At 50.8% G+C, this 26,192-nt stretch overlaps 1 protein-coding gene across 1 annotated transcript; it reads left to right on the top strand.

The window, feature by feature from the left end:
* Window positions 1–967: 967 nt before the first annotated feature.
* On the top strand, window positions 968–10,798 carry FXYD2 (FXYD domain containing ion transport regulator 2). The gene is made up of 7 exons (XM_049856692.1): window positions 968–1,171; window positions 1,507–1,697; window positions 6,522–6,560; window positions 6,751–6,825; window positions 8,600–8,636; window positions 8,761–8,790; window positions 8,917–10,798. The coding sequence occupies exons 2-6, from the start codon at window positions 1,679–1,681 to the stop codon at window positions 8,783–8,785; spliced, it is 195 nt and encodes a 64-aa protein (XP_049712649.1). The 5' UTR covers window positions 968–1,171; window positions 1,507–1,678; the 3' UTR covers window positions 8,786–8,790; window positions 8,917–10,798.
* Window positions 10,799–26,192: the final 15,394 nt, after the last annotated feature.

The raw sequence follows: 26,192 nt of genomic DNA, 5'->3' as shown, positions 1-26,192 counted from the left end.
TTAGGCCTCAATGTGGGGAGCAGAGTTTGTGTATATGTATGTCTATTCCGGCTGAGATTTCCACTTTTCTGGACCACTCATGACATGTTTGGACCAGGTAACCTTTAAAGTCCCATCCAGCCCTGAGACTTACATGCCTCTGGGGGAATTTTCCACTCAGCAGCACTGGGCCAGCCACATGTGCAGGTCTCCACCTGGAAACACTGTGACAGGCCTGACCCCGGGCAGGAGCAAGAAGCCTGGGGTCAGAGCTGCCTGCCCAGTCCTCCACCACCGCTGACCTCCCACATCACAGGCAATGTCCCTGTAGGCTTTCTGCCTATTTTCAGAACATTTTCCTGCTCCCAGGAACCTCCCCATGGCGTCATTAGTCCTTCCTTCTGGGCAGGAGGTGTCGCTGAGGAGGGACAGAGAGGTAAGTTGTCAGGGTGGCCCCGAGCAAGGGTCAGAGGCTGGGCCAGAACTGGCCCCTCATCTTCAGTGTCTGTGTTCGGGGTGGCCATGCTGGACAACACACAACGAACCCGAGGGAAACCCTGTGTCACAGTAAGCCCCAGAGACGCTCAATAGCCGGGCCTTGCTCCTGGCCATGTCAGAGGCCTTAGGGGCAGAGACCCTACTGAGCCAGGGAGGGCAGGGCCAGTGTGGTGGGCTCCTGGCTCCTGCTGGGGACAGCCTTTCCACCCCTGCCCTGGGCCCAGAGAAGTGCTACCTTCCAGCTATTCCCCTCTGGCACCAGAGAGCAGCCCACTGAGGCCTCATTAGGCTTCTGGTGTCTCCAGCTGGGCTGCTGAGGTGTGCCAGGAGGGCGGATCTGACATCATAGTCTGTGATAAGTCCCTGGGGGCTAATCGAGGGGCCAAGAGGAAAGACAGGCTATCACTGGAGTGGCCCCCACACTAGCTCCCTTTCTTGCTCCCTGCCTGCCCCCGTTCTCTGCCCGGTTACCTGAATGACCCAGGAGGCTGCAGCTGGCCCCTCAGGCCCAGGAGGGTGCCATTGAAAGCATCGCACCCCACTGGGGGCAACTTCCGAGGACCTGCTGCTCTTCTGTCCGGTCTCAGAGGCATCTAACTACAGAACTGGAGCCTTGGGGCAGGATATCTCAGGACAGAGGCCCGACTGGGATCCACCAAAAATCATCCTGCTCATCAGGGGCTGGAGGACGAAGGTACAGCTGAGTAAAGGCTCAGGTGACCCACCAATGCCCTGAGCGTCTCCCTCAGCCACTGCCACCCCGCGGGCTGGGTGGACAGTGAGTGCCCTGATCCTGCTGGCTCTGGCCCTATCCAGTGCCCTCCTGGCTTCTGGCAAGCTTTGCAGGCACCCTAGGCTGCCTGGAGGGTTTTGGCTGTGGCATACAGCCGCTGGGCTGGGGGGTGGGGGGCAAGGTTTGCTTTTCTGTGGCTTACCGCTTCCTTCTTCCTCAGGAGCCAGGTGGAGGTCAGAGAATCTCCCCCTGGTTCTCACTCTCACGTGGATCCCTTGCCCCAACTTGCCCTGCAGGTGGGCAGGAGGTGAGGGTGCCCTTGCCAGCCCCTCCTTCCTGCCTTTGTGTCTTCTTGTCTGCGCGCTCACTGAGGTGTCGAGGGAGGGGGTGCTACTCATACCATCCAGGCCCCGGCACCAAGCACTTCACGACTCTCTTCCACCTGTGGACACAGCCAGCAGCTCTACCATGGACAGGTGGTACTCAGGTGAGCCCCCTGGACCCTGCCCCTCCTAACATTCTCAGGCTCTGAGATGGTATCCATTCCATCAGTTTCCAATGCACCCACCAGGCCCCCAGGAATGGGGAGAGGCAGGGTTTCCAAACAAGGACTTCGCAGAGGAGTCCTGGGCAGGCTGTGATGCGGGCGCTTGGTGTCTCTGAGCCTGAAGAGCTGGAAATACAACTAGCCCACAGCCTCCTCTTCTATCTGTGTGTCTGTCCCTCTATCTGTCTGCATGAACTCTGAAGGCAGACTGCTGGATTCAAATCTTGGCTCCCCCACTTCCTATTTGCCTGACCTCAGACAAGTTACTTAAGTTCCCTGTGCCTCAGTTTCTTTATCTATAAAATGGGGATGATAATAGCTCTTTACCTCATAGAGTTATTGTGGGGTTAAACGAATTCATTTTTATAAAGTGCTTAAAGTAGTGCCTTGCACAAAGAGTTCAAAAATGTAACTGTCAATTTGCTTTTCCTAGTTCTTTTTTTCTCATCTATTGAGCTAGCTAGCTATCCTCCAGCTTTCCACCTATTTTTATACCCATCATTATTCCAGAAGGGATCCACAGTGGCTTACAAAGATAGTCAATACACACTAAGATAACAAGATGGTGTAAAACACAAGCAGAGGTGGGGTGGGGAGGAGTTCTGTCTTGTGAGGAGAATGACAGGAGCTTTAGAAGAGTCTTGAGAACCTGGGCTTTCTAGTCCTGGCTTTGCCTCTAACTGTGTGTTTCAGGCAAGTGCCCTTCCCTCCCTGCCCTAAATTTTTCTGGTCTTCCCAGCAAGGACCACAACAATGTCCTGCTTACCTCCAGGAGTTGTTGCAAGAAGCAAATGATCAGCTGTTTCTTTATTTGCCTATAAAATGAAGCTAAAAGGGATTGAGTGAAATGGTGCACGCAAAGACTCAGCAAAGAGGCTGGCACGTGATGAGCCCTTCCTAAGCTTAGCGCCTGTAATACTCTTCTGAGTCTATATCGCTTGGCTCTGAAAACAGAAGAAAGCTGAACGGGTGTCACGGCTCCTGGTCTGTAGGGCCATGACATTTTCTCTTTCATCTCACTCCCATGCCGTTGGCTTTCTTGGCCCCAACAGCTATGCTCAACAAAAGGCTAATGCCTGTTTTTTCTCCAGTCGACACACACGTAACAATAACCGTAATGACTTTAGTATTTCTCAAGTGCTTTCTATGAACCAGGTCTGTGTCATGCTCTTTACATGTGTTATCCTATTTACTCCTCATAACAACATGCGTTATCCTATTTACTCTTCATAACAGTCAAAATAGGTTTGATTCCCATTTTACAGAAGAGGAAACTGAGGCACAGAGAGCTTAAGTAACTTGACTGAGGCCATATGATTAGCAAGTGGAAGAGCCAGGATGTGAATTCGAGAGCCAATCCCGTCACTGCTGGAGGAGGACTTCTCTTTGGAAGGACCAAACTGCCCTTGGTGGACACTGATCACTGACCTTGGCCTTTTTGGCTAACGTTGGGCATTAGCCTTTTCTGAGAGCCAATTCAATTGATTAGGGCTTATTGACAGCTATGCAGCACCTACAGAGTGTCAGATACCAGAGTCCCTGGGTGAAGGAGGCCACAGTGGAGTGGGGAAGCTGCTAAGGAGACATGGGAGAGCACCTGACTCACCCTTCACTGTGTGACCTTGGGCAAAGCCCTCAACCTCTCTGTGCCTCAGACACCTCATCTGTAAAATGGGGGAATCACACAAAGCTCAATGTTTAGGAAACAGTTATGAAAGTGCTTTGTAAACCATAACAGCAAGGTATTCTTCCAATGATATTGGTCCCTTCCTTCAGGAGCTTACAATGCCCACTGGGAACCTGGCATGGATGGAGCAAGTGCTTAATGGCTGTAGAAGTAAAGTGCTGGGGGCGGCAGGGAAGGAGTGATTCATTAGGGGTGATTGAAGCCTTTCTGACTGAGGTATGAGCTTCAAGACCCAGCCTTGATGGGTAAATAAGATAAGATAAAAAAGGGTGTTCCACAGTGAGCAAAGGACGGAGGTGTGAACGTGTGTGGTATGCCAGGGTAGCCCATGAGCGATGTCTTGGGGGTAGGGGGCAAGGCGACTTGGGGCTACATCAAGGAAGCCTTGAGTCATCTTCAGCCAAGGAACATCAGTTGCAAAGCAGCATCCATCCACAGTGGATGGCGTGGTGGGCAGCTGTTGGGACTGGGGGTGCCAGACATTGTCCCTAAAAGCTCCCAGATGGAGTATATGTTTTGAAAATATTTTTGAAACTTCCACTTTCCTATTCCCACCGCCACAACATGGCTCCTCCGGCTGATGGGAGAATCCTACTGCTGGACTGTCCCTTGCCATTCTCTTTGGAAATTTCCTTTGGGAGGGTTTGGAAACTCAGCCAGCGCCTTCCTGACCCTCCTCACGCCACAGCAGGAGCCCTCTGTCCACATCAGGGCTTTTTTTGTGACCAGGGTAAATATTACCTGGCACTGTTAATGTTTAATGCCCCCACCTTGTACCCAGCCACCCCCCTGCCAGACACTGTCCCCGAAGCAGAGGCAGCAGGAGGAGGTTTAGGAGAGACGAGGCAGCTGGGGAGATGGCAGGGTTGTCAACGGACAATGGTGAGCGCGAGTCTACATGCGCGTGTGCATGTGTGCTTGAGTGCATGTGTGTGTGTGCACGTGTGTGTGAAGCAACGGGTTACTTCTGCTGGACCCTACTGTTCCCAGGTTCTCTTCCCTCTCATGGCATCCTGCCTTCTAGACAACCCAGCTCCCCGGTGCCAGCCTCCTCTCTAGAAAATGTGCGTTTTAAAGAGGACTTTGCCTTAAACCCAAAGAAATGTTGCCTGAATGGTAGAGCTTTAGTCACTAGGCAGAAGCTGGAGGGGGGTGGGGGGTCAACGTCCATCCTTGACTTCTTGGCAGGTTCCAGCTCTGGCTCCATGGACGGTGACTCTGCTGAGTCTAAGTCTGAGCTCAGAGTAGGAAGTGGATGGGGGCTAGGCAGGGGAAGAGCTGGCCCCTCTGGGCAGCCTTCCTGACTGGCTTTGGGGAAAGATCCCCCCAGTTCAGGACACACTTCCAGAAGGCACCCCATGAAGGGTGTGACTGAGGCCTGGAGGCCAACAAAGGCATCTGTTGACTGAGTTTTGAGTCAGATCTAGAAAAGCTGAGGGTCTTAGGGGGAGGGGAGGCTCATCAAATGATTCAAAATGAGGAAGTCAGGGAGGGGGCAGTTTCCTGGTATGGTCAGGGGACCCCTAGCTTGGGCCTAGCCACGACTCTGTTATAACTTCCTCTGTGACCTTGGACAAGATCCGGACCAAATCCAGGAAGGCAGCCCTGAAGTGCTTTGCATGGAAGGAGGGCCCTGAGCCCCCCCGGCCACCCCTTGGCCCCTGGCCTTTCTGAGTAACCACTGCCTCAGGCCCCCAAGACCAGCACTGACCCCTCCTCATCTGTCCTTTCCTGGCCTAGGGATCCGGCTGCAGGGGACAGCCGGGTTCACCAGGCCCCAAGACCTCCCACTGTAGGGCAGGGGTGGAGGCAGGGGGCATAGTTCAGCACAGCCTGGGAGGTGCCAGCTTGCACATTACTTGGGCCTCAGGGACTCCTGCCCTGGTGTGGAGAAGGGGCTTGAATAGGGCGGGAAAGAGGGACAACCCTCTGCCATGGGAGAAAAGCTCTGGCCAGGCTGCCCTCCAGCTGCCGAAGGACAAGGGTACTCAGCTGACAGGGCTGGAGGGCAGAACTGTGACATTTGTTGGCTGCTGAGCAGCTCCTGGGCAGGATGGGAAAAACCACAGGAGGCAGCGGGCAGGGCCAGATGACTTTGCCTTGAAAGGTCCCCTTCCTTCCTTCCTGTCATCTGAGAGGCAGCATATCAAAGGGGGTAAGCACTTAGGTTCTTAGCCACCCATTGCCTGAGTTCAAATCCCAGCTCTACCCCTTACTAGCTGTGTAACAGTGGATGCGTTACTTAACCTCTCTGTGCCCTTGTTTTCTCATGGGTTATATTCGAATAATAATAATGCCTCACAGGGTTGTTTTGATGAGCTACTATTTTGTAAAACCCTTAACGTGGCACATAGTCAACATTATATTAACGCTTGTTAAATAAATTTGCTTCCTCCTGAGGATGGTAATGGAGCTCTGGTGGCACAGTGGTTAAGCGTTCAGCTGTTAACCAAAAGGTCAGCAGTTCGAATCCATCAGCCGCTCCTTGGAAACCCTGTGGGTTTCCTACAGGGTTGCTATGAGTCAGAATCAACTCAACAGCAGTAGGTTTTTTTTTTTTTTTTTTTTGAGGATGGCAACAAAGGAACATGGAAAGTACCTAGAGATGTGGGTTCAAGTTCTGCTTCCAATTTCCTCTGGCACTTTGGACAAGTCTCCAAACTGGCCCTCAGTTTCCTCCTTCTGTTCAATCTGACTTTAAGATTCTATTTTATTCTTTCATTCATTTCACAAATATTTGCTAAGCACCTTCCAGTTGATTAGTTATGCGGAGAGGCTGCTAGTAAGTCTAATGGGAGGCGCCTTTCGTGGTCCTGTCTTACTTTTGCATGAAGCAAGGAGCTCGAAAGAAGCAGTCCTCTTTCAGAGTTGCTCCAGGCCCCCGCAGACAGCATAGATCTCCTCTTGGAAAAGTTGGCTGTGTCTGAAGCAGCCTGGGCAGACGCCACAACAGCCGTGGTGTTAGCAGACCCCAAGCCTCCCCTCGCCCACTTGGAGCTTCAGGGTCCGCTGGGAAGGGAAGTACGGGAATTCTGGCCGTTTGCTTCCCCCTCACCCCTCTCTGGCTCCCTCCTCAGGTGGCGGCTCCAAGGGGGATGCGGACCCATTCTATTACGGTAAGCCTGGGGACCCCCTGCTCCCCACCGTTCCTGAGCCCTGCACGCCCCACTCCCAGCCTTGCCCAGTTCTGGGTCCCTATTACATCTCCCATATGTATCTCCCAGTTACCGGGTGAGCTGAGGGAGGGGGCTGCAGGAGGGTCCAGGGAGATGACCCATCCACCTCTCTTGCCCTGTCCTTCCCGAGACTATGAGTCTGTCCGCAACGGTGGCCTGATCTTCGCTGCCCTAGCCTTCATCGTGGGGCTCATCATCCTCCTCAGTAAGTGGGCAGCCCCGATGGCGAGGGGGGTGCTGGACAAGGGACACATATCTTCTCAAAGCCACTGAACACACTGGCTTTCCAGACCCCGGGAGAGGAGTGTCCCCCCAGACCTCCCTCCGGAATGTGGGAAAGGAGAGAGGCTTCTTGGGACACCCCCACTGAGTTCTTGGGCCACACAGAGTGAGGGTTCCTCTTGCCCTAGGGGACCAGAGAGGAGCTGCCGAGATGGGAAGCTCCAGTGTAAACAGAGAGCAGGCAAGGGGGAGGGCCATCCGATCCAGGGGTTGTCTTAGACTTTAGCTACATCTTCACCCATTTGATCCTCTCAGCTTCACTGAGAGATGGCTACTATTTTGACCATTTTACAGATGGAAAAACTGAGGCCCACCCTGAGACTGCAGCCAAAAGAAAAACCAAACTGGTTGCCCTCAAGCCAGCTCTGACTCATAATGACCCAAAGTGTGTCAGAGTAGAACTGCACTTCACAGGGTTTTCAATGGCTGATTTTTAGAAGTAGATTGCCAGGCCTTTCTTCTGAGGTGCCTCTGGATGGATTTGAACCTTCAATCTTTTGATTAGCAGCCGAGTGCATTAACTGTTTCCACCTCCCAGGGACGAGAGGTGCAGCGACTTGCCAGTAATTGCTCTATAGCCAATAAGAAGTGGAGCTGGCTTCACCCGAACCCAGGTCTGTCTGAACCCTGACTGATGGAAAGCAAGTGCGGCTGCGAGTCAGAGGCCTTGGGCCCTGCTGCTAATTTACTGTGGATCCTGGACTCCCTGGGCCTCAACTTACACATCTGTTGAATAGGATTAGGACTAGCATCTAAAGTTGTGGTAGCCAAGGATGTATTTTTAGAAGGATTGGAGTAGACATGGAGTGTTCTGGAGGAGAGAAGTGTCCTTATATATATCCCCCAACCCCAGCAGACACACAACAGGTGCTTAATATTGCGTGTTGACGTGTTTTGGGTGCATCCAGAAAAAAAATACACAGCAACACAAGCCAGTGAAAAGAAAACATGTTATGTAGCAAACATGGAGCCCCTGGCTGGTGCAAATGGTTTATGTTCTCGGCTGCTAACTGACAGGTTGGAGGTTCGAGTCCACCCAGAGGCCCCTCAGAAGAAAGGCCTGGTGATCTACTTCTGAAAAATCAGCCACTGAAAGCCCTGTGGGGCACATTTCCATTCGGACACACGTGGGGTCGCCATGAGTCGGAATCAACTTGACAACGACCCACTGCTTTGTCCTGAAATTCTAACACATCAACGTTGTTATCTAAATGCTTCAGTCTGTGTATCCGGCTGGTCTCCCTGGTTGGGCCACAAGCTCCTTGCAGGCAGTGCTGTGTTGTGGCTGAGCACATCAGTGTGGGAGTAGATGGGCTGAGCAGAGATCGCGGCTCTGTACCTACTGCCACCCTTCCCAAGATCCTCTCCAAGTGCTCACTGAGCAACTGCTACGCTCCAGGCGCTGTGCTGGGGCCTCACGGTGGCCCAGGCTCGGCCGCTGCTCTCAGCGTGCTCAACACCCACGAGAAAGAGGAACTCAGGAAATGTTTGTTGACCAGCTAACTGACTTAGGCTCTTAAATGCTTATGTGAAGAGAGACACAGTTAAACTTGGCCTCCAAGCCAGACACTGTGGCAGTGCTGTCAGAAGGGAGGGAGGGAGGCAGGATGAGACGACCTGAGTCCTCCCGGGCAGAGAGGGCCTCCTAGGAAGCAAGGCTGGATGAAAACTCACCAACCCCCTTTTTTCTCCTCAAGGCAAAAGGCTCCGCTGTGGGGGCCAAAAGAAGCATCGGTGAGTGCCTGCCTAGAGAGCCTGAGGTGGGCGGGGGCAGGGCCAGGAGTTTCATCAGGGACCCCTAGACTTACCGTCTCCCCCACTAACCTCTAACCTGTCTTTTTCCTTCCCCCGCCCCCAGGCAAGTCAATGAAGACGAGCTGTAACCCAGGTAAATCTGGGAGTGTGGAGAAGGGGGCTGTGGAGGAACGAAGGGGCTTGGTTGGGACGGGCCCTTGAAGGATTTCAGGGTCACCCGTCCACCAGCGAGGCCATCTGTTGCCATTATGTGTTTCAGCTGTGCCCACCCCTGGCACGACGGCAGGCCGGGAAGCCAAGGACATTCCTGGTCTGGAGGAAGTCCCTCTTGACCCCGCCAGAGCCAGGCCCTGGGACTGACGGAGGTACCATGCTCCATGTGACCTCTGGGTGGGCACCGCCTCCTCCTGCCCAGCCACCCTCATGCTAATAATAAAGCGGCCTCAGAGAGGGCACCTTCTCTTGCCGCCTGCCTCCTCCCTCTCTTCCTTCTAGAATTGCCACGGCCCACTTCTCCATGTTGGTGTACAAATACAGCCTGTCACTCTTGTTTTTCAATGAATTGCTCGGGCACCCATTTTCCTGTTAAAGCACGAAGTCCAATATCGACACCTGTGGGCCTCTCCTCACCCCCCCGAATTGACAAGAGCCCTGGGGACAGAGGACTTGGTCTGGCTTCCAAATGACAGGCAGAGAGAAAGCTGGAGAGTCTGAAGGGTCCACAGGTTCCAAGCTGTTGGTGCTGCTGTGGCCACAAGTACTGGGTGCTGCTGGTGGAAGTTACTCCTCAAGGGAGTGGCTGCAGAGAGGCCCTGCTGCAGACTGAGCTGTCTGTGGCCGCAGACTGAGCTATTTCTGCCATGTTCCCCAAGTGCACCACCATGCACAGCTGCTGGCACCAGCCTTCTCCCTCTCACCCCATCACCTATTTGGGTGCAGGTTTGACTAGTCCCAGGGCTGGGGTGGCTGAGGGGACTGTGTGGAGGAGGCTTCCTCCAGACCCCTTGTCCATTCAGGCAGGGACCCGCCCACAGCAACCTCAGACCAAGATGGTGTTAGGCTGCCTCTCCCACCGGTACCGACTTCCTAATACTGGTGGCCAGGGCCTTTGCAGCATCCTCCCCTGAGGAGAGTTTCTGCTATCTGGAAGGAGTCCATCTGCCCTTCCCCTCCCTCCCCACCTAGGCCTCCTGAAAGACTGGATGGAATGGTGGGATCATGACGCCACCTAGTGTCTGGTTTTCAAACCCGGGTCTGCAATCACCTGAGGGAAGGGAGGGGAGAAGTCCCAGAGGAACCAAGGTCTGCAGCAAACAACTGGAGTTTAAAATGAACAGAGCATGTGGGGAGACAGTGCACATGGTGTGTGAAGGGTTGTGGGGACGAGGCAGGTGAGCCACCATTCGGCTTGAGAATTTCCTTCTTTGTCTTAATCTACTGTTCCCAGGCCCTGAAAACCACCAACTGCTCACAGAATCACAGAAAGTTTGAATGGAAAAGGTCCTTAGAGAGCAAATAGACACTCCTCATTTTACAGAGGTGCCCCTGGGTGGTACAAATGGTAATCACACACAGCTGCTACCCAAAAGGTTGGAGGTTCAAGTCCACCCAGAGGCGCCAAAAAATCAGCCATTGAAAACCCTGACACACACACGGCGTTGCCACAAATCAGAGTCATCATGATGACAACTGGAATAACATTTTACAGAAGAGGAAACTGAGCACCGAGAGAGGAAGCAACTGGTCCAAGGTTACATATCTAGCCTGTATCAGAGCCAGAACTAGAATCTGGACCCTGGGCTCCCACAACAGCTGCTCAACCCTGGTTGCAGCCAGCTCACCACCCAGAGCCCTCCTGGACCCTTCCTCTGAGCCATGTTCCCAAAGCACGCATTGGCATCCAGGGCAGACAGGGGAGGTGTAAACCCCACACACCTGCCTGTGGAAAAGAGGGAAGGCCTGGGGTCGGGGGAAGCAGCTTCAGAGATCAGGAGGCAGGCTGAGAAAACCTGGGTCCTTACAACTCAGCCCCCAGGTCTTTGTGACATTCTGTTCTGACAAATAAAATGTGGCAGGCCAACCCCTAAAAAGAATTCAGTGTTTCTGTACAGGAGACAGAGGTACGCACTTGAGGCTGTCCGTGACAGCGAGGGAAATAAAGAGGAACGGGGCAGGCCCAGCCGGGGGTGGTGGTGGGGTCTATGGAAGAGGGGGGCTTTCAGGAGCTTTTTGGATTCAGCTGCAAGGTAAACCAAAAGGGGGCCTGGGGAGAAGTAAGAGCAGTGCAGAGGAGTTATGCTTCTAGAATGTTCTATTCTTAGAGCCCACTGAGCATGCCATACTCAAAGGGGAATTTCAGCTGCTCTGGAGGCAAAATGGTCATGGATGGATCACTTCCCCTCTCTGCTCTTTGGTTCCCTCCTCAGTGAAAGGTGAGGCTTCATCAGGTTGCAGACTCTGAAGAGCCTGGGACCCTTTTTAAACAATCAGATACTCTGGAGACCCTCCAGACCTATTGAATATGAGTCTTGGGGTGGGCTCACACAAGCTGGTGCTTAACAAGCTCCCAGGTGATGCTGGGGAGCAGCCAGGATGGGAAATGGCTGGTCCAAGTGACATTCTGAATCTGTGACTGCTCTCCCTTCCCTCTCCAGGAAGGCCACATGAACTGGGACCTACTGCACTTTCACTTCAATTTGGAATTTTCTGCAATTCAGACTTGTTTTGAGTCACGAAGAACAACCAAGGCTGGGAAGTAATTGGAAGACCAAAACCTTTTGCCCTCCAGTCAATTCCTTCTCATAGCGACCCTATAAGACAGAGGAGCGGTTGGTGGATTCAAACTGCCGAACTTTTGGTTAGCCGCCGAGCTCTTAACCGCTGTGCCACCAGGGCTCCGACAACTCTTAATCACACCAAAAAAAAAAAAACAAACAAGAAAACAAGCCCACTGCCGACGAGTCGATTCCGACTCATAGCGACCCTATAGAACATAGTAGAACTGCCCAATAGAGTTTCCAATGAGTGCCTGGCAGATTCGAACTGCCAACCTCTTGGTTAGCAGCCGTACCACTTAATCACTGCCCCACCAACACAGCAGCAGCAAAAACAGCCTTAGTCTGAGACCCAGAACTCGGAAACCCTGGTGGCATAGTGGTTAAGTGCTACAGCTGCTAACCAAAGGGTCAGTAGTTCAAATCTGCCAGGTGCTCCTTGAAAACTGTCTGAGGGGTGGGTGCAATTCCCTCTATTTCCACCAGAGGGAGCCTGTGGCTTATTCTGAATTCCTTTCAAATGAGCATTACCAATCTTGGCTTTCCCAGGGACCCAGGCCCTTTGCAGGGAAGAGAGGGTCTATGGAATGGTCTGCCCCTGCCCTGGCTTCCTGGAAAATCCTTGAGTTCTTCTCGTTCCGCTTTTCATCCTCTTTTTACATCTCTCCTCACCTGACTGTATTCCTGTTGTATTTCTAGGAGCCCTGGTGGTACAGTGGTTAAGAGCTTGACTACTAACCAAAAGGTCAGCAGTTTGAACCCACCAGCTGCTCCTTAGAAACCCTATGGGGCAGTTCTACCTTGTCCTCTAGGGTTGCTATGGGTCAGAATCCACTCGACGGCAACGAGTTTGGCTGGTTGGTTAGTTTTTAGCGGCATTACTTTATCCTTCACTCTTGCCTTTGCGGTGTAAGCTTTCTTTAAGCCCCTGCAAGCTGCCCAGCCTTGTGTTCCCCACACATGTCAGGAAGAAAATTATGACTCTCAATTTGATCTGATAACAAAGGTCCTTAACGTGTGGCACATCCTGGGCAGTAATAACAGCTAACACATACATTAGGTGCCGCCGGGTCACTTCTGACTCAGAGCGGCCCAATGTACAACAGAACCAAACACTGCCCAGTCCTTCGCCATGCTCACAATCATTGTTATGCTTAAGTCCATTGTTTCAGGCGCTGTGTCAATCCATCTTCTTGAAGGTCTTCCTCTTTTTTTGCTGACCCTCTGCTTTACCAAGCATGATGTCCTTCTCTAGGGACTGGTCCCTCCTTATGTAGCCTGTATATAACACTTACCACATGCCAGGCTGTGTTCTAATTGCTTTGTAATATAGTAATTCATTCAATCTTCATGAAGCCCTGTAAAGTTGGTGCTAGTATCATCTCCACTTTTCAGGTGAGGAAGCTGAGGAGCTGAGAGGCTGAGGAAACTGTACAAACTTGCCTAAGGAGGAAGTGGCTGAGCAGGGTGACCACGGCTTTCAATCCGGTTTGAACCCCTGCTGAGAATTTGCATTTCTAACAAGTTCCCAGAAGTTATACATAAGAATCACCTTGGGGCCTTGTGAAAACGTAGATTTTGACTTAGTATATCTAGGATGGAAATGCAAATTCTCAGCAGGGGTTTGAACCTGAACAAACTGGTTCAAAGCCCTGATTCAGATCCAGGTGCTCTGGCCCTAGAGCAGTGGTTTTCACCCTTGGAATCACCCGGGAGCTTTAAAAACATACTGATGCCTGGTCCCACCCCCAAGATTCTGATTTAGTTGATTTGGGACGTGGCCTGGCCACTGGATGAGAACCACTACACTAGACTACCACCGCCTGTCAGTTTGGCATGCTGTAGTGGCTGGAGCGCGGCTATGATGCTGGAAGTTACGCCGTGGGTATTTCAAATACCAGCAAGGTCACCTACAGTAGGCAGGTTTCAGCAGAGCTTCTAGACTAAGAAAAAATACAAATAAGGGCCTGTTGGTCTACTTCTGAAATTTAGCCAATGAAAATGAAAACCCTATGGATCACAAGAGAATATTGTCCGATATAGTGCTGGAAGATGAGCCCTCTAGGTTGGAAGGCACTCAAAATACACAGTGGCCACAGCAATGAACTTGAGTGTACTTAGGATCACGAAGACGGCACAGGACTATGTCAGAGCCTGGATTGGATTTCCAGTTTGTATCTGAAGGCTAACTTCTTTCATTCCTATATCTCTGTACTCTAATGCTGGAAAAGGGGCCACTATTTCTAGAAAGTTCCCTTGGGCCTCAGTATGTCCTGAAATTTCCTGTTACCACAGAGAGGATTTGTGCCTCACCATGCCAAAGTCCCTAGGTGGTACAAATGGTTAACCCTTAGCTGCTAATTAAAAGGTTGGAGGTCTGAGTCTACCCAGAGGCACCTTGAAGGAAAGGCCTGGATATCTACTACCCTGATTTGGCAGACTTACTTTTCAGGTTTGGCTGCCTGCTCTGACCCTGAGTGAGTAGCCCCGTCTCACCCTCCCTCCACCCCAGGAGTTGCTCCTGTAACTGCTATTTGTCTCTAGATCAATAAACCTGGTTCCCTTTTCAAGACGTTCTCACTGTTGTTTCCCTTCAGAGTTTTTTGGTGTCACCAAAAGGAATTCCCCAGGTAAGCGTGGGGCAGAAGTGAGGTAGAAGACAGGGAAGTTCCAAGCTGGAGCACGAGTCTCTGCTCAGCACAGACCAGCTTGGCAGCAGAGCAGGTGGAGAACTAGGTCGCTGCTGGCTTGGCCCTTGGCCGCCGTGTGACCTTGGGAGAGTCCAGGTCTGTAGATTTGACTTGGTGACAAAACAAACACAAGACAAAAATTCCAGGCTTTAGCTTAAAAGTCAAGAGAGTTCTGGAGAAGGAGGATCTGGCAGAAGTCTAGCTAATCCCCTTGGTCCCTCCTGACCCCCAGGAGAGCTGCCCTTAGAGGCAAGGTAGGCGCGTGCGTGCATGTGCACACACACATGCGTACGCAAACACACACACGCCACAAAATACACACTCACTTCTCCTAGTCATGAAAGCAGAGGCACCTGGCAAGTGAGGATGGCAGACACAAAGACACACTTGACAAAGCAAAGGAGATGAGGCTGGCTTGGCCCCAAGCCAGGAGTGTGTCGAACCCTCTGGTGGTCTTTGTTTCCTGAAAGGCCTATCAATCAGTAACAGAGCGGGTCCCAAGCCCAGCCTGCACAGGAACCAAGTGTCCTCCACTCTCAAGTAAATAATATTTCAGGTCTCCTGTCCAGGGAACGTATGCTCCCAACACAGATGGAAAAAAAATTAAGGAATGACTTCTGGCCTTAGACGCCAGCCATGGGATGTGGGTGGTGAGGGGCTGGGTTGGACCTTCCTGACCGACCCCCCTACACCCCTGTGCCAGGCTAGGGAAGGTGCTTGACCGGCCAGACGACACTGTGTCCAGCGATGACTGCACTTGCTCCCTGGATGCTAATCACCCTTCTGTCTGTCTGCCCCACAGTCTGCAGCCACAGGAGAGCAGGGCTTGCATCTGACTGCTCCCCTAGCACCAGTGTCTAGCTCCCTTCCGGCTCAATAAATATTTGTTGAATAAACACGTGACTGGCTGACTAGGAGGGAGAAAGATGTGGCAGTCTGCTTCCATAAAGATTTACGGCCGTGGAAACCCCACGGGGTAGTTCTACTCTGCCCTATAGGTCTCTATGAGTTGGAATCGACTCAGCAGCAGTGGGTTTGGTTTGGTTTGGGGGTGGTTAGAGGGACAAATGAATGAAGGTCATTTCCGACAGCTGGGCCCACTGCCTCTCCTGCTTCCCTAGGGACAAGGAGTGTGGTTGGATGGCTGGAGCCCACTCAGGGGGCCGGAGTAGTGGTGGGTGGGCATCCACACTTCAGATGGGGGTCTCTGAGACCTGGCCCAGTGACAGCCATCATTACTTCCGTGGCGTCATGATTGCGGCCTCAGGAGATCAGAATTTGAGCCCCAGCTTGGCCAATTATGAACTGTGTGATTGTGAAGTATGAACTCAGTTCCCCCAAACATAGAAACAAGTTCTAATTTATGAGGACTGGGCAATATTAATAATATGCTTGGTGTGGGTTCTTGCTCCTGACCAGTTCTCAGGGAATGGGGGCTGTTATGAGTATTATCTCTGAGGTCGTTTTCAGAGCTAGTACTTGGTGGTGCTACGTTTCCCTGGTCCTTCAAGGCATCTCAGCCCCTTTCCCTTGGCTTAATGTTCGAGAAAGTTCTGTCCATACACACTTTTGTCTCAGGATACAACGTTCAGACAGGGCAAGAGACAGAGGTGCCCTGCGTCCACCCTCAGGCAGGCAGGTCCCTGGGAGAGGCTGGTGCAGCCACAGGGACCAGCCCTGGCCCGTCCTTGGGGAGGCCCCACTCCCTGGGTTCTCTGGTGCCTGGCTATGGGCTCCCTCTTTCTCTTGAGACTGGTGGGAGGGGACTATGGCTCCTGTCTGTGCTGGGGCCAGGGGGTGTTTGTGAGAAAAGGTTCTCAATTGTAGGTTTCACCCAGGTGCAGGAGCATGGCAGGTGGGGAAGGGCATGTGAGGACCCTAGAAGGGGCTGGAGGGGTGTGTATCTAGGGAGGAGTGTGTGTGTGTGAGTGAGTGAGTGTGTCTGAGTATGTGTGTGTGTGTGAGTGAGCATGTCTAAGTATATGTGTGAGAGTGTGTGTGTGAGTGTGTGAGTGAGTATGCGTGTGCATGTGTGTGTATTGCTAGTGGTGTGGAATTGCAGAGGAGCAGACCAAACCAGGAAGCAAGGAAGGACTGAGCACGGTCCAGTGCAAAGGTGGACTTGGCAGCTGGAGGCCCAGGTAGAGGTTCTACTCCACTCCCCTCCCCCTCACTGTAGGTCCTTGGGCAGGTCCTGTCCACTCTCTGGAACTCAGGCTCCTCTGCTGGGAATAAGGGACCTGGGTGGGAGGATACTGGTAATCTTTCCCAGTAGTTCTCAGAGTCTGACATGCACACAGCGTGGGACAGGAGAGAAGTCTAGACTCCTGCTTCTCTTGTGAGACGCAGCTTGGGGCAAAGGGCAGGGCCCTGTATAGTAGAGAATCTGATGGGCTGAGGCCGCATTGCTGTGGCTGCAGAGCTGCCTTGGGCTCCACCGTCCTACCCTGTGGCACTAGAGGGAGCCAGACAACCAGGTTCTCCACGCAGAGGCCTGGGAATGGAGGCTTCCACAGAGGGCAGGAAAGGAATACTCGGCTGGGCGGTGGGCCAAGGCAGCAGCCTCTCCAGAGAGCATAAGCCACGCCCAAGGGGCCAGACAGAATGAGGGGGTCTCGGGATCCTGCCCTTCCCAACTGCCCTCTCCAGGGAGTGTGGATGTGACAGCTGACACCTGGGCCGACCTGTCCACCCCCACCCTGGAGCTCTGCACTGAGCCCCCTCATTGTGTGGGCAAGATTTCTCCTGATTCTGGTCCCTGGAAAGCTCCTGATGGCATCTCTCCCCGAGTCTGAGGCATTCCCCAGCAGTTCTGGAAGGCTCACTTTCCCCCAGGTCTGATATTTTTCCTCCTTACAAACCTTTCGGTGAAAATGACATGAAGCAGCAATGGTGCAGAGGAAAAGGCACTAGGAGGATGACCAAATAGGCTTGGATTTGCAGCCTGGTTCTGGCACTGACTAACTGGGCACCATTTGGCAAGTCCCTTGGTGTCTCCGAACCTCAGTTTTCTTATCCATAAAATGAGGGTTCTAATACCCAGCTCATTAAAGAGATTGAACGAGATCATGTATGTGAATAAGAAATGTAAGGGTGAAGTGTTACAGAAACATAAAGTGAGTTTTAAGGGAGAGATGAAGCAACGTGAACCAAGGTTTTCACTGTGTGAGGTGGTCACGCGCTTTTTCAGTCATTCATTCAGCAAATGCTTACTGACTACCTACTAGGTGCCAGACACTGTGTTAGGTGTTTTGACAAGCTTAAGTGGCAATTTTTTCTGAAATTACAGAAATATAAAGCCATGGGAGATCTTCTAGTCCAGTGGTTCCCAAATGCCAGTCCCTCGTTCAGCTCCTTATACCCCAATGACCTGGGAAATGTGATAAAATACAGATTCCGGGAACCACCCTAGGTTAGTCGAATTCCGTGGCCTGGGATGGTCTGGCTTTCTCGTGCTCTCTCCTGTTCTCTCTTTTCCATCACACCTCCGTGTGTGTGTGTGTGTGTGTGTGTGTGTGTGTGATGTTTAGAAGCCATTGATCTGGTTCAACCCCCTCCTTGAACATCTGAATCTGAGACTCAGAGAGGAGAAGCTCTCAGAGGACAACAGATCACAAACCAGGGTCTTTGGAAACACCTGTACCTTTGACACATATCCAGAGGGGCAAGGGCAGACACAGCCTGAACCCTAGGTCTCCTCCCAAAGGTTTAGCCTCTAGGGACGAGCCTCAGCCGAGTGGCCAGAATACGGAATTAGAAGACTGAAACTGGAGTCCAAGCGCCATCATTTAGTGGTTTCATGACCTTTAGCAAGTCACTTGATTCTTGAAGTCTTGGGTTCCTCATCTGTAAAATGGGGAACTATTGGTGCTGTCTTGCTGTGGGGTCTTTCTGTAAGCACTCTTTGAAGGCTGCACAGCTTTACTTTTGAACTCTGGGTACAGTCAGACCCAGGCAGACTTTGCTAAGGAGAAATCCCACAGGCTGAATTTTCTTCCACTTCCCCCAAATCCAGTATTAGACTCACCAAACTTGATCGAATACTGCAAGATAATCCTCTCCTTGGAGTAGCCCCCATCCACCTCATTCCTCCCCCTCCCCCAAGGTTCCTGGTACTCAGTCTTTGGGCGACACCTGCTGGCCAAGGCAGGTACTGCATCCTCCTCCAGCTAACCAAGTTTGCAGAGAAAACTTGCCCATCCCCTTGGACGTTCACAATCACGTTGCCAGATAGGGGTTATGTTCCCATTTTTACAGATAAAAGTGAGACATGATCCTTCCCGCTCAGGAGAGACAGAGTGAACTTCTGACTCCAGGATCAGTCTGCTCCATCTCCCCCACATTTACTGCTCTTAGACTGGGCAAAGCGGGCAGCCGTTCTCTTCCAGGCAGGAGAGACCACCCTAAACCATCCTGAGGTAGAACTGAGATTAGGGTCAGGGCCCGGGTTGTGGCCCAGGTCCAGGCTGGTCGAGAAGGACTTGACCACCCAGCAGAAGACCACCTTTCCGGTTTCTCCCCATTGCCAGAGGAGATCTACCAGTGGAGGGGCTTCAGCTACAGCAAGACACCCTGAGGAGGTTCAGAGGGGCAGCTTGGCCAGGCTGCAGGGTGAGAACTTGGGGCAGGCTGTCACGTGAGCTGGTTGAATTTGCACCTGGAGGGTTTTAGAGCAGAGCCTTGGCCCTGGGCTGGGGTGTCTCAGGAAGTGGCTAGCCTGAATCGGGGTTTGAGTGTTAAGGGTGGAATGGGGAAGAACGGCTGCCTAAGCTCTTTCTCAGTTGGGAGGGCATAAAGTGTAGTGACTGAGACTGAGGATTCAGCCTTATCTTTTAGAGGCGCTTACGAAAAGACCTGCGGATAGAATGGTATAACGCGTGGGATTTGCTTCAAAATAATCCCCAGTGATGGAGGGGTATAGAGGAAATAAGATTGCCCTGAGTCAATAATTGTTGCAGCTGAGAGGCGGATCCATGGGGATTCCTCATACTATCCTGTCTACTTTTGTGTATGTTTGACGTTTTCCGTATTAAAATCTTTTAAAAAATGTAATAGCAGAAGCATTACTACCATCACTACCTATAACAACATGACGAGTGAAGACCCTGAACTCAGACTGCCTGAACTCAAAGCCTGGCTCTGACACTTACAGCTCTCTGTGTGTACATTGGACAAGTTATTTAGCCTCTCTGTGCCTCAGTTTCATCATCTGTAAAGTGGAGGTGATAGGAATCATTCCTGTCTGATAGGTTGTTTTGAGGGTTAAATATGATTAGGTGTCTAAAGTCCTTAGTATAGTGCTGGGCACACAGCAAATGCTCAATTATAATAGTTGTTTTCGTTAGGAGTCACTGGCTTGGTTCTACTTTGCCAAAAGAAGAAGCTACTTTGGCTAATTCAGACAACCGTTGGCCAGTTCAGCTCAGCTCCAAGGTTCTAACTGATGAGTCTTTGAAGAGGCAGCACTGAACCCCCACGTGGCAGGATGTGAGGGTTTCTCAGATGGGCAGAGGCACACCACAGAGCTAGGTGTTCCTGGAACGCCCTGCAGGAGGTACTTCTCCTGAAGCCTGGCATGTCCTCCCTCCTGCCCTGCCTCTAGCTGTACATTCTCCTCATTCCTGCCCAGCTCACTTCCTCCCTTGTTTTCTCTAACCACACCTTTCTCTGAGGTAAACAGCTCTCTTTACAGACTCATCCAATCTCAGCCCTAAAGGAGATCCTAAAAGTCATCTAACCCAACCACATCATCATAGCTTCATTTGACAAATACTTATTGAGGGCCTATCTTGAGCTGGAGGAGCCCTGGTGGTTAAGTGCTTGGCTGCTAACTGAAAGGTTGGCTGTTCAAGCCTGCCCGGCAGCTCTGCAGGAGAAAGGCCTGGTGATTCTGTTCTCTGAAAGACTACAGCCTAAGAAAACCCACGGGGCAATTCTACGACGTGGGGTTGCTAGGAGTCAAACACTGACTCAATGGCACAGGACAACTATCCTGGGTGGTGCAGACAGTTAACATGCTCAGCAGCCAACCCAAAGGTTGGAGGTTTGAGTCCACTCAGAGGTGCCTCGGAGGAAAGCCCTCATGATCTCCTTCCAAAAAATCAGCTATTGAAAGTCCTGTAGAGCACAGTTCTAGTCTGACACGCATGGGGTCACCAGGATTTGGAATCAACTCAACCACATCCGGTTAACTGGCACCTTGGGACAGGCACCATCCTGGATGAGGATGGAGTGATGGTGAAGGCAGACACAGAGGGTGGGCAAGGGACAGAGGACAACACAAGCTGGCATATGAACACCACTGCGGAGGGAGTGCAGGCCTGGAGGTCAGGAGCCCAGTCCTGGCCACTCACAGGCCGTGTGACCTGGGATTTCTTTCATCTGTCCTGCCACTGTTTCCTCCTCTGTGAAACAAAGCATTTGGAGTAGATACTCCCTCAGATCCCTGCCTACTCTGATCTTTTGTCTCTGAGCATAAGCACCTCCCTATATTGCTCTTCTGAAGCTCTGGTGGCACAATGGTTAAGAGCTGGGCTGCTAACCACAAGGTCAGCAGTTCGAATCCACCAACCACTCCTTGGAAACCCTATGGGCGCAGTTCTACTCTGTCCTATAGGGTGCTATGAATTGGAATCTGCTTGACAACAATGTGGTATTGCTCTTTAAATTTCTTCCTACGTACTGGAATGCCAGCTCCCTGAGGGCAGGGACTCCACGATGGACCTCCACGGAATGCAGCGAGTAGCTTGCAAGGGGACTGGGGACACATTTGCTGAAAGTATGACTAAACAGACAAGATATAACTTCCCTGAGTCAAGCGCGGCAGTGGTCAGCAACAGTGAGAACACAGAGTTTTGGGAACAGAAGTAGAAAATGGGGCCCCAAATACCTCATACTATACCCACCATTTGGAGACTCATGATGCTCATTAGCATATTAAGGGCTCTAAGGAGTCCTGCAGTAAGAGAGCCCTATTTAAGTTTGGTCATTCCAATGTCTTCCAAACCTATTTCACCATAAATTAGTTCATTTTTGCATACCACCTGTTACTTTCTTATGAAAGAAACACCTGGGAAATATGGTATTAGATCTCTTTACTTCTTCAGTTGAGCTTGTTAAAAATATGGTGAAATTTGGTAAAAATACTGGGCTTTCAGTGCCACTGTGGCCTGAAATTTGGACCTCTTGATCCTCATTCCCGAATTCTTAGCTAAGTTCTGCCACCCTCCATTGGCGCTAAGCTAGGACTTCAAAGGACAAAGAGAATCTTACCCAGTGTGTACAAGTGAGGCCATCTGACCAATGCGGTACTTGCATTCATTGTCCAACAGTCCACAAACAAGGTATTCTGATCACCCTACCCCTCCCAAATAATCCACATCAGGATTACAGGGTGGGAGAGACCAGCTCAGTAGTATTTCATGGGAAAGGGCCTAGCTTTATTGGCCTGCTAGCCCCCAAAAGCCAATAAAACCTTGGGCAACAGTAAGAGAAGGTTAGATCCTGTCTTAGTCATCTAGTGCTGCTATAACAGGAACACCAAAAATGGACGGCTTCAACAAACAGAAGTTTATTCTCTCACAATCTAGGAGGCTAGAAGTCCAAATTCAGGGCATCGGCTCCTGGGGAAGCCTCTGTCTCTGTCGGATCTGGAGGAAGGACCTTGTCATCAATCTTCCCCTGGTCTGGGAGCTTCTCCTTGCAGGAACCCTGGGTCCAAAGGACATGCTTTGCTCTCAGTGCTGTTTTCTCGGTGGTATGAGATCCCCCTATTCTCTGCTCACTTCCCTTTCCTTTTATCTGTTGTAACATAAAAGGTGGTGTAGGCCACTCCCCCGGGAAACTCCCTTTGCGTTGGATCAGGGATGTGACCTGAGCAAGGGTGTTATATCCCACCCTAACCCTCTTCAACATAATCCAATCTTGCCTCTTTAACCACAGACAGAGATTAGGATTTACAACATATAGGAAAATTATATCAATCACAAAATGGAGGACAACCACACAATACTGGGAACCATTGCCTAATCAATTTGACATGTATTTTTGGGGGACACAATTCAATCCATGACAGATACTTATGGAGGGAGTAATAGCTCTTATGTGTGGGACGGCTCAGACCTCATCAGAAGTGTTGAGTTTCGTTCTGTTTTAAGAAATACGCTGCCGAAGTTGAGTATGTGCAAAAAGGGGGAACAGGATAGGGAAGGGCCTGGAAATGATGTCAGAAAAAAAGTAGTTGACAGAACTGGGATATTTAGCCTGGAAAAAGGAAGACTTGGTGGGGAGGGGCTATGGTAGCTGTTGTCATACATTTGAAAAGCTGTCATCTGGCAGCAAGCTGGCACATTTTGTGAACTCCAGAGGGCTGGGGCATATCTGGATTCAACAAAGGAAAGAACTTACACACACAATCACAGATAGTAAAAATAGGGTAGACTTCTATGTGGGGAGGGAGCCTGTTGTCACTGGGAGCATCTAATCAGAAAACGAGTTACTGCCTGTCTACGTGGTGGGGTGGTGTGGAGAGAGCCTGTGGAGTGGGAGATGGGGCCAGGAGAACTCCAGGCAACGCCCCTCTATGACTGTTGGGCTGGTATTTCCCCTGTCTCCAGACAATGTCTTTGTTTACCTTCCCTATCCCAAACAGTGTCCCACCCACTGCTATGGCAACTCTGGCTCTGTGACTTTGGCCTCCAGCAGGTGGAATCTCTGGGCTGCAGCTTTCTCTGCTCAGAGTGGCTGGAGGGCTTTACTGTGTCTTCTGGTGACTCTTGGCCTTCGAGAAGTATCTCAGTCATTCAGTGACAGGAGGGACATTGTCCCACAGAGAGACTGTAGAACTGCTCCATAGGGTTTCCATAACTGTGACCTTTTAGAAGCAGATCTGCAGGCCTTTTTCCGAGGTGCCTCTGAGCGAGTTTGAACCTCCAAACTTTCATTTAGTAGCCATTTTCATCACTTGGGACTCCTGTAGGGGGATTAGGGCAGCACTAAGGTGTCTTCCAGCCCTAAGACCCTCCGGTTTGTGGACAGGCAGGTCATGCCCATGGTAAAATAACCAATTTTCTAGGAAGAAGATGTTCAGCATCCAAGGTCGCTACCATGGGCCTGTTAGCCTGGGCCTTGGCTTCCTCTTCGCCGTGGAGGAAAATCTCTTCAAAGGGCTGTGGAATTTTTAAATACCTTTTGTGTTCAAAGCACTGTATCTGAATTCATAATTTATACACAGACTTATACTTCTGAGGCAAGAGACTGTAAGATCCCTGGGCCAGTAGCCAGAAGATCTGGGTCCTGGGCCCAGCTCAGCCACTAAGCGTGACCCTAGAAAAGCTCTTGGGGTGGGGTTAGGTTTTGTAAGCCCTGAAGCTTACACCATTTAGGGGGACCTCTTTAAGAAAAAATCCAAAATTGTGAGGTAAAATGTGAATATTTATTTAGGGTGATTAAAAAAATTGCAACAAATTACAAATCTTTGAAAAACTAAAAAGTACCACAAATGCCACAAAATCCAGATAAATAACTTAATCTATTAATTAAATGCCTGACACACCTTTACAATGCTTTTTTCCCCCAACATTTATTCTGCTCACAATTTTACACAGACTAGCTACTGGCTAAGGAGCCCTGGTGGCTCAATGGTTAACTGTGTGGTTGCTAACCAAAAGGTTGGCGGTTGGAGCTCTCCCAGTAGCTTCTCGGGAGAAAGTCCTGGCAATCTTTTTCCATGAAGATTACAGCCTAGAAAACCCTGTGGGGCAGTTCTACTCCGTCACATGGCATTGCTATGAGTTGAAAGTCAACTCAATGGCACCTAACAACAGCTTCCGCTTCTGGCTTCGTACGTTTCACATCTTGTTTCTCCTCCACTAACTACATATTCCTGGTGCAGACACCCCAGGATGTAGTAACATTGTGATATAACTTATGTCCCTGTGTCACAAAGCCAAGTGCGCTGGCCCAGTGGGCGGTAGGAGTACTCCCGGACGCCGTCACCCCAGAAGTGGCTAAATGCAAGTGACTGTGAGCCACGTGACTACACCCCAGCACATCCAAGCCACATGTATTCACAACTCAGCTTCTCCTGATCCAGACCCCGCAAACGCCCACCAGACCCACGGTGAAGTCGTGGAAGAAGGCAGCAGTAGCAATCGGTTAGAGCTTAAGTATATTATTCTGCAAAATTTTCGATAATTTCTGACTGTGTGAACACATTGCTGGGCCCTGAAGGACCCCGAAGCTTAGGCTGTATTAGCGTCATGGTAAAGCTGTCTCTCCGAGCTTCAGTTTCTTCATCTGTATAATGAGCGTAACAATTCTGGGCCTATCAGTCTATTTTTGGTGAGCATCAAAAATGAAAGAAAATGTGAAGCCCTTGGAACCTGAAAGCCCTGTGTGACGATGAGGATGATGACAATGAAGATGACAGTGATGTAGGCTGGGCAGGCCTCTTCTGAGACTTCAGCTCTAACCGTCAGGTACTGATATAGGAATTTCAAACCTTTAGGCTTTGATTTCAGTGAAAGGACGTAACACTTGAAGTTGTAATCAGGTGTTCACAACCTTGTGAGAATGAGCCCGTCCAGTCATTAAATCAACATCTACTGAGTGCACCCTAATGCAAGGAGGCACCAGGCTAATCTCTGTGGTTGCTGCTTGCTGGCTGCCATCAAATTGGCCTCCGACTTGTGGTGACACCAAGCACAAGAGAGGGAACCTTTGTAATCCCTAGGTTTTCATTGTCAGATTTTTCAGAAATAGATCACCAGGCCTTTCTTCCTAGTCTTAGCCTGGAAGCTCCACTGAAACCTGTCAAGCATCATAGCTACACACAAACCCCTAGGAAGGTGTACGAATCAAAAGGATCAGGAGTCTTACTGTCTAGAAGAGGAGACAAGCCAGGCAAGTGCCCAAATAGCCATCATTTGAGACAAGGGGATGAGAGCCAGGTCGAGTGGAGGTCGGGGCACAGAGGAGGGCTGGGTATGGCTGACCAGGGCCTTGCTGAATGAGAAGACTTAAAAAGGTGGAGAAGGGGACACTGGGTATTCCAGACAAGAGGAAAGGAAAACCAGCATGGGGGTTTTCCTGTACAGAAGATACTTCCTTAAAGCGTGCTGCCTCCATTTATGAGAGTCTTGTGGGGCCGCAGAACCACAGGGCGACTTGGGAATCCCACAGGGTTCCCTCCCACTCCTGAATTTACCTTTTTTCTTTCTCTCCTAGGTTGGATTCCTCCTACCTCCAGGCCTATCCCTAGAGGGAAGCATGACAATGAGCTTCAGGTCTATGGAATTCTGACTTCACCAAACCTCTCTGGGTTGACTTCTCTGCCACTTTCAGAGTTTTGACTTGAGAGGGGACAAAGGTGGAAGAGGCCATGGTTATTCAGGGAATTCCAGCTTCACAGAGGGCCTCGAAGCCCCTGCCCAAGCCTCCTGGGGTAGCAAGTCAGATAGAGGCCTGAAGAAAGGGATCCTAGAGTCCCCATCTGTGGGGGAGGACCCTAAGGGCTTTGGCCCTTTGTTCTAATGAGCTTAGAACTAGATGTTACAATCCAAAACGTTGAGAGGATAAGTGACAAAACTTACCTAGACATTCTCTGAGCTAAGCATACAGAATTTCAGTTTAAGGAGCACCGAGGTAATTTAATGGCGCATACTGCCTTTTTATATAGGCGGCATAGTCCCTGAGTTGCAATGATTCACCCTGCCTTGAGGAGATGGAAGTATTTTAGATGTATATGCATGCATTTGAAGTAAAAATGGTTTATTTTGTGTGAGGTTTTTTTGTTTGGCTTGCTTTGCTTTGCTTGTTTCTGAGTGTCTGTGCATGAAAAATTGTATGTCTCTGCTTGCATTATAGAACATGCATACATGATTCGCAGATGTACACACGTGCCTATGGGGCAGGACTAGGGTTGTACGCATAGTTGTTAGCCCTCATCTCATCTCTGGTGTTAAGAAGGGACCTTGGTAGTCATTCTAGCCCAACTGTCTCATTTCACTGGTGAGGAAACTGAGGCCCAGAAAGGTAAAGTGATGTATCCAAGGTCACGCGGTGGCTATGGT

This window comes from Elephas maximus, chromosome 17 (assembly GCF_024166365.1).
Source record: "Elephas maximus indicus isolate mEleMax1 chromosome 17, mEleMax1 primary haplotype, whole genome shotgun sequence".
In the NCBI taxonomy this organism is placed as follows: Eukaryota; Metazoa; Chordata; class Mammalia; order Proboscidea; family Elephantidae; genus Elephas; species Elephas maximus.
The sequence above is the reverse complement of the archived record's forward strand: the minus strand, read 5'-3'. Positions and strand labels throughout refer to the sequence as shown.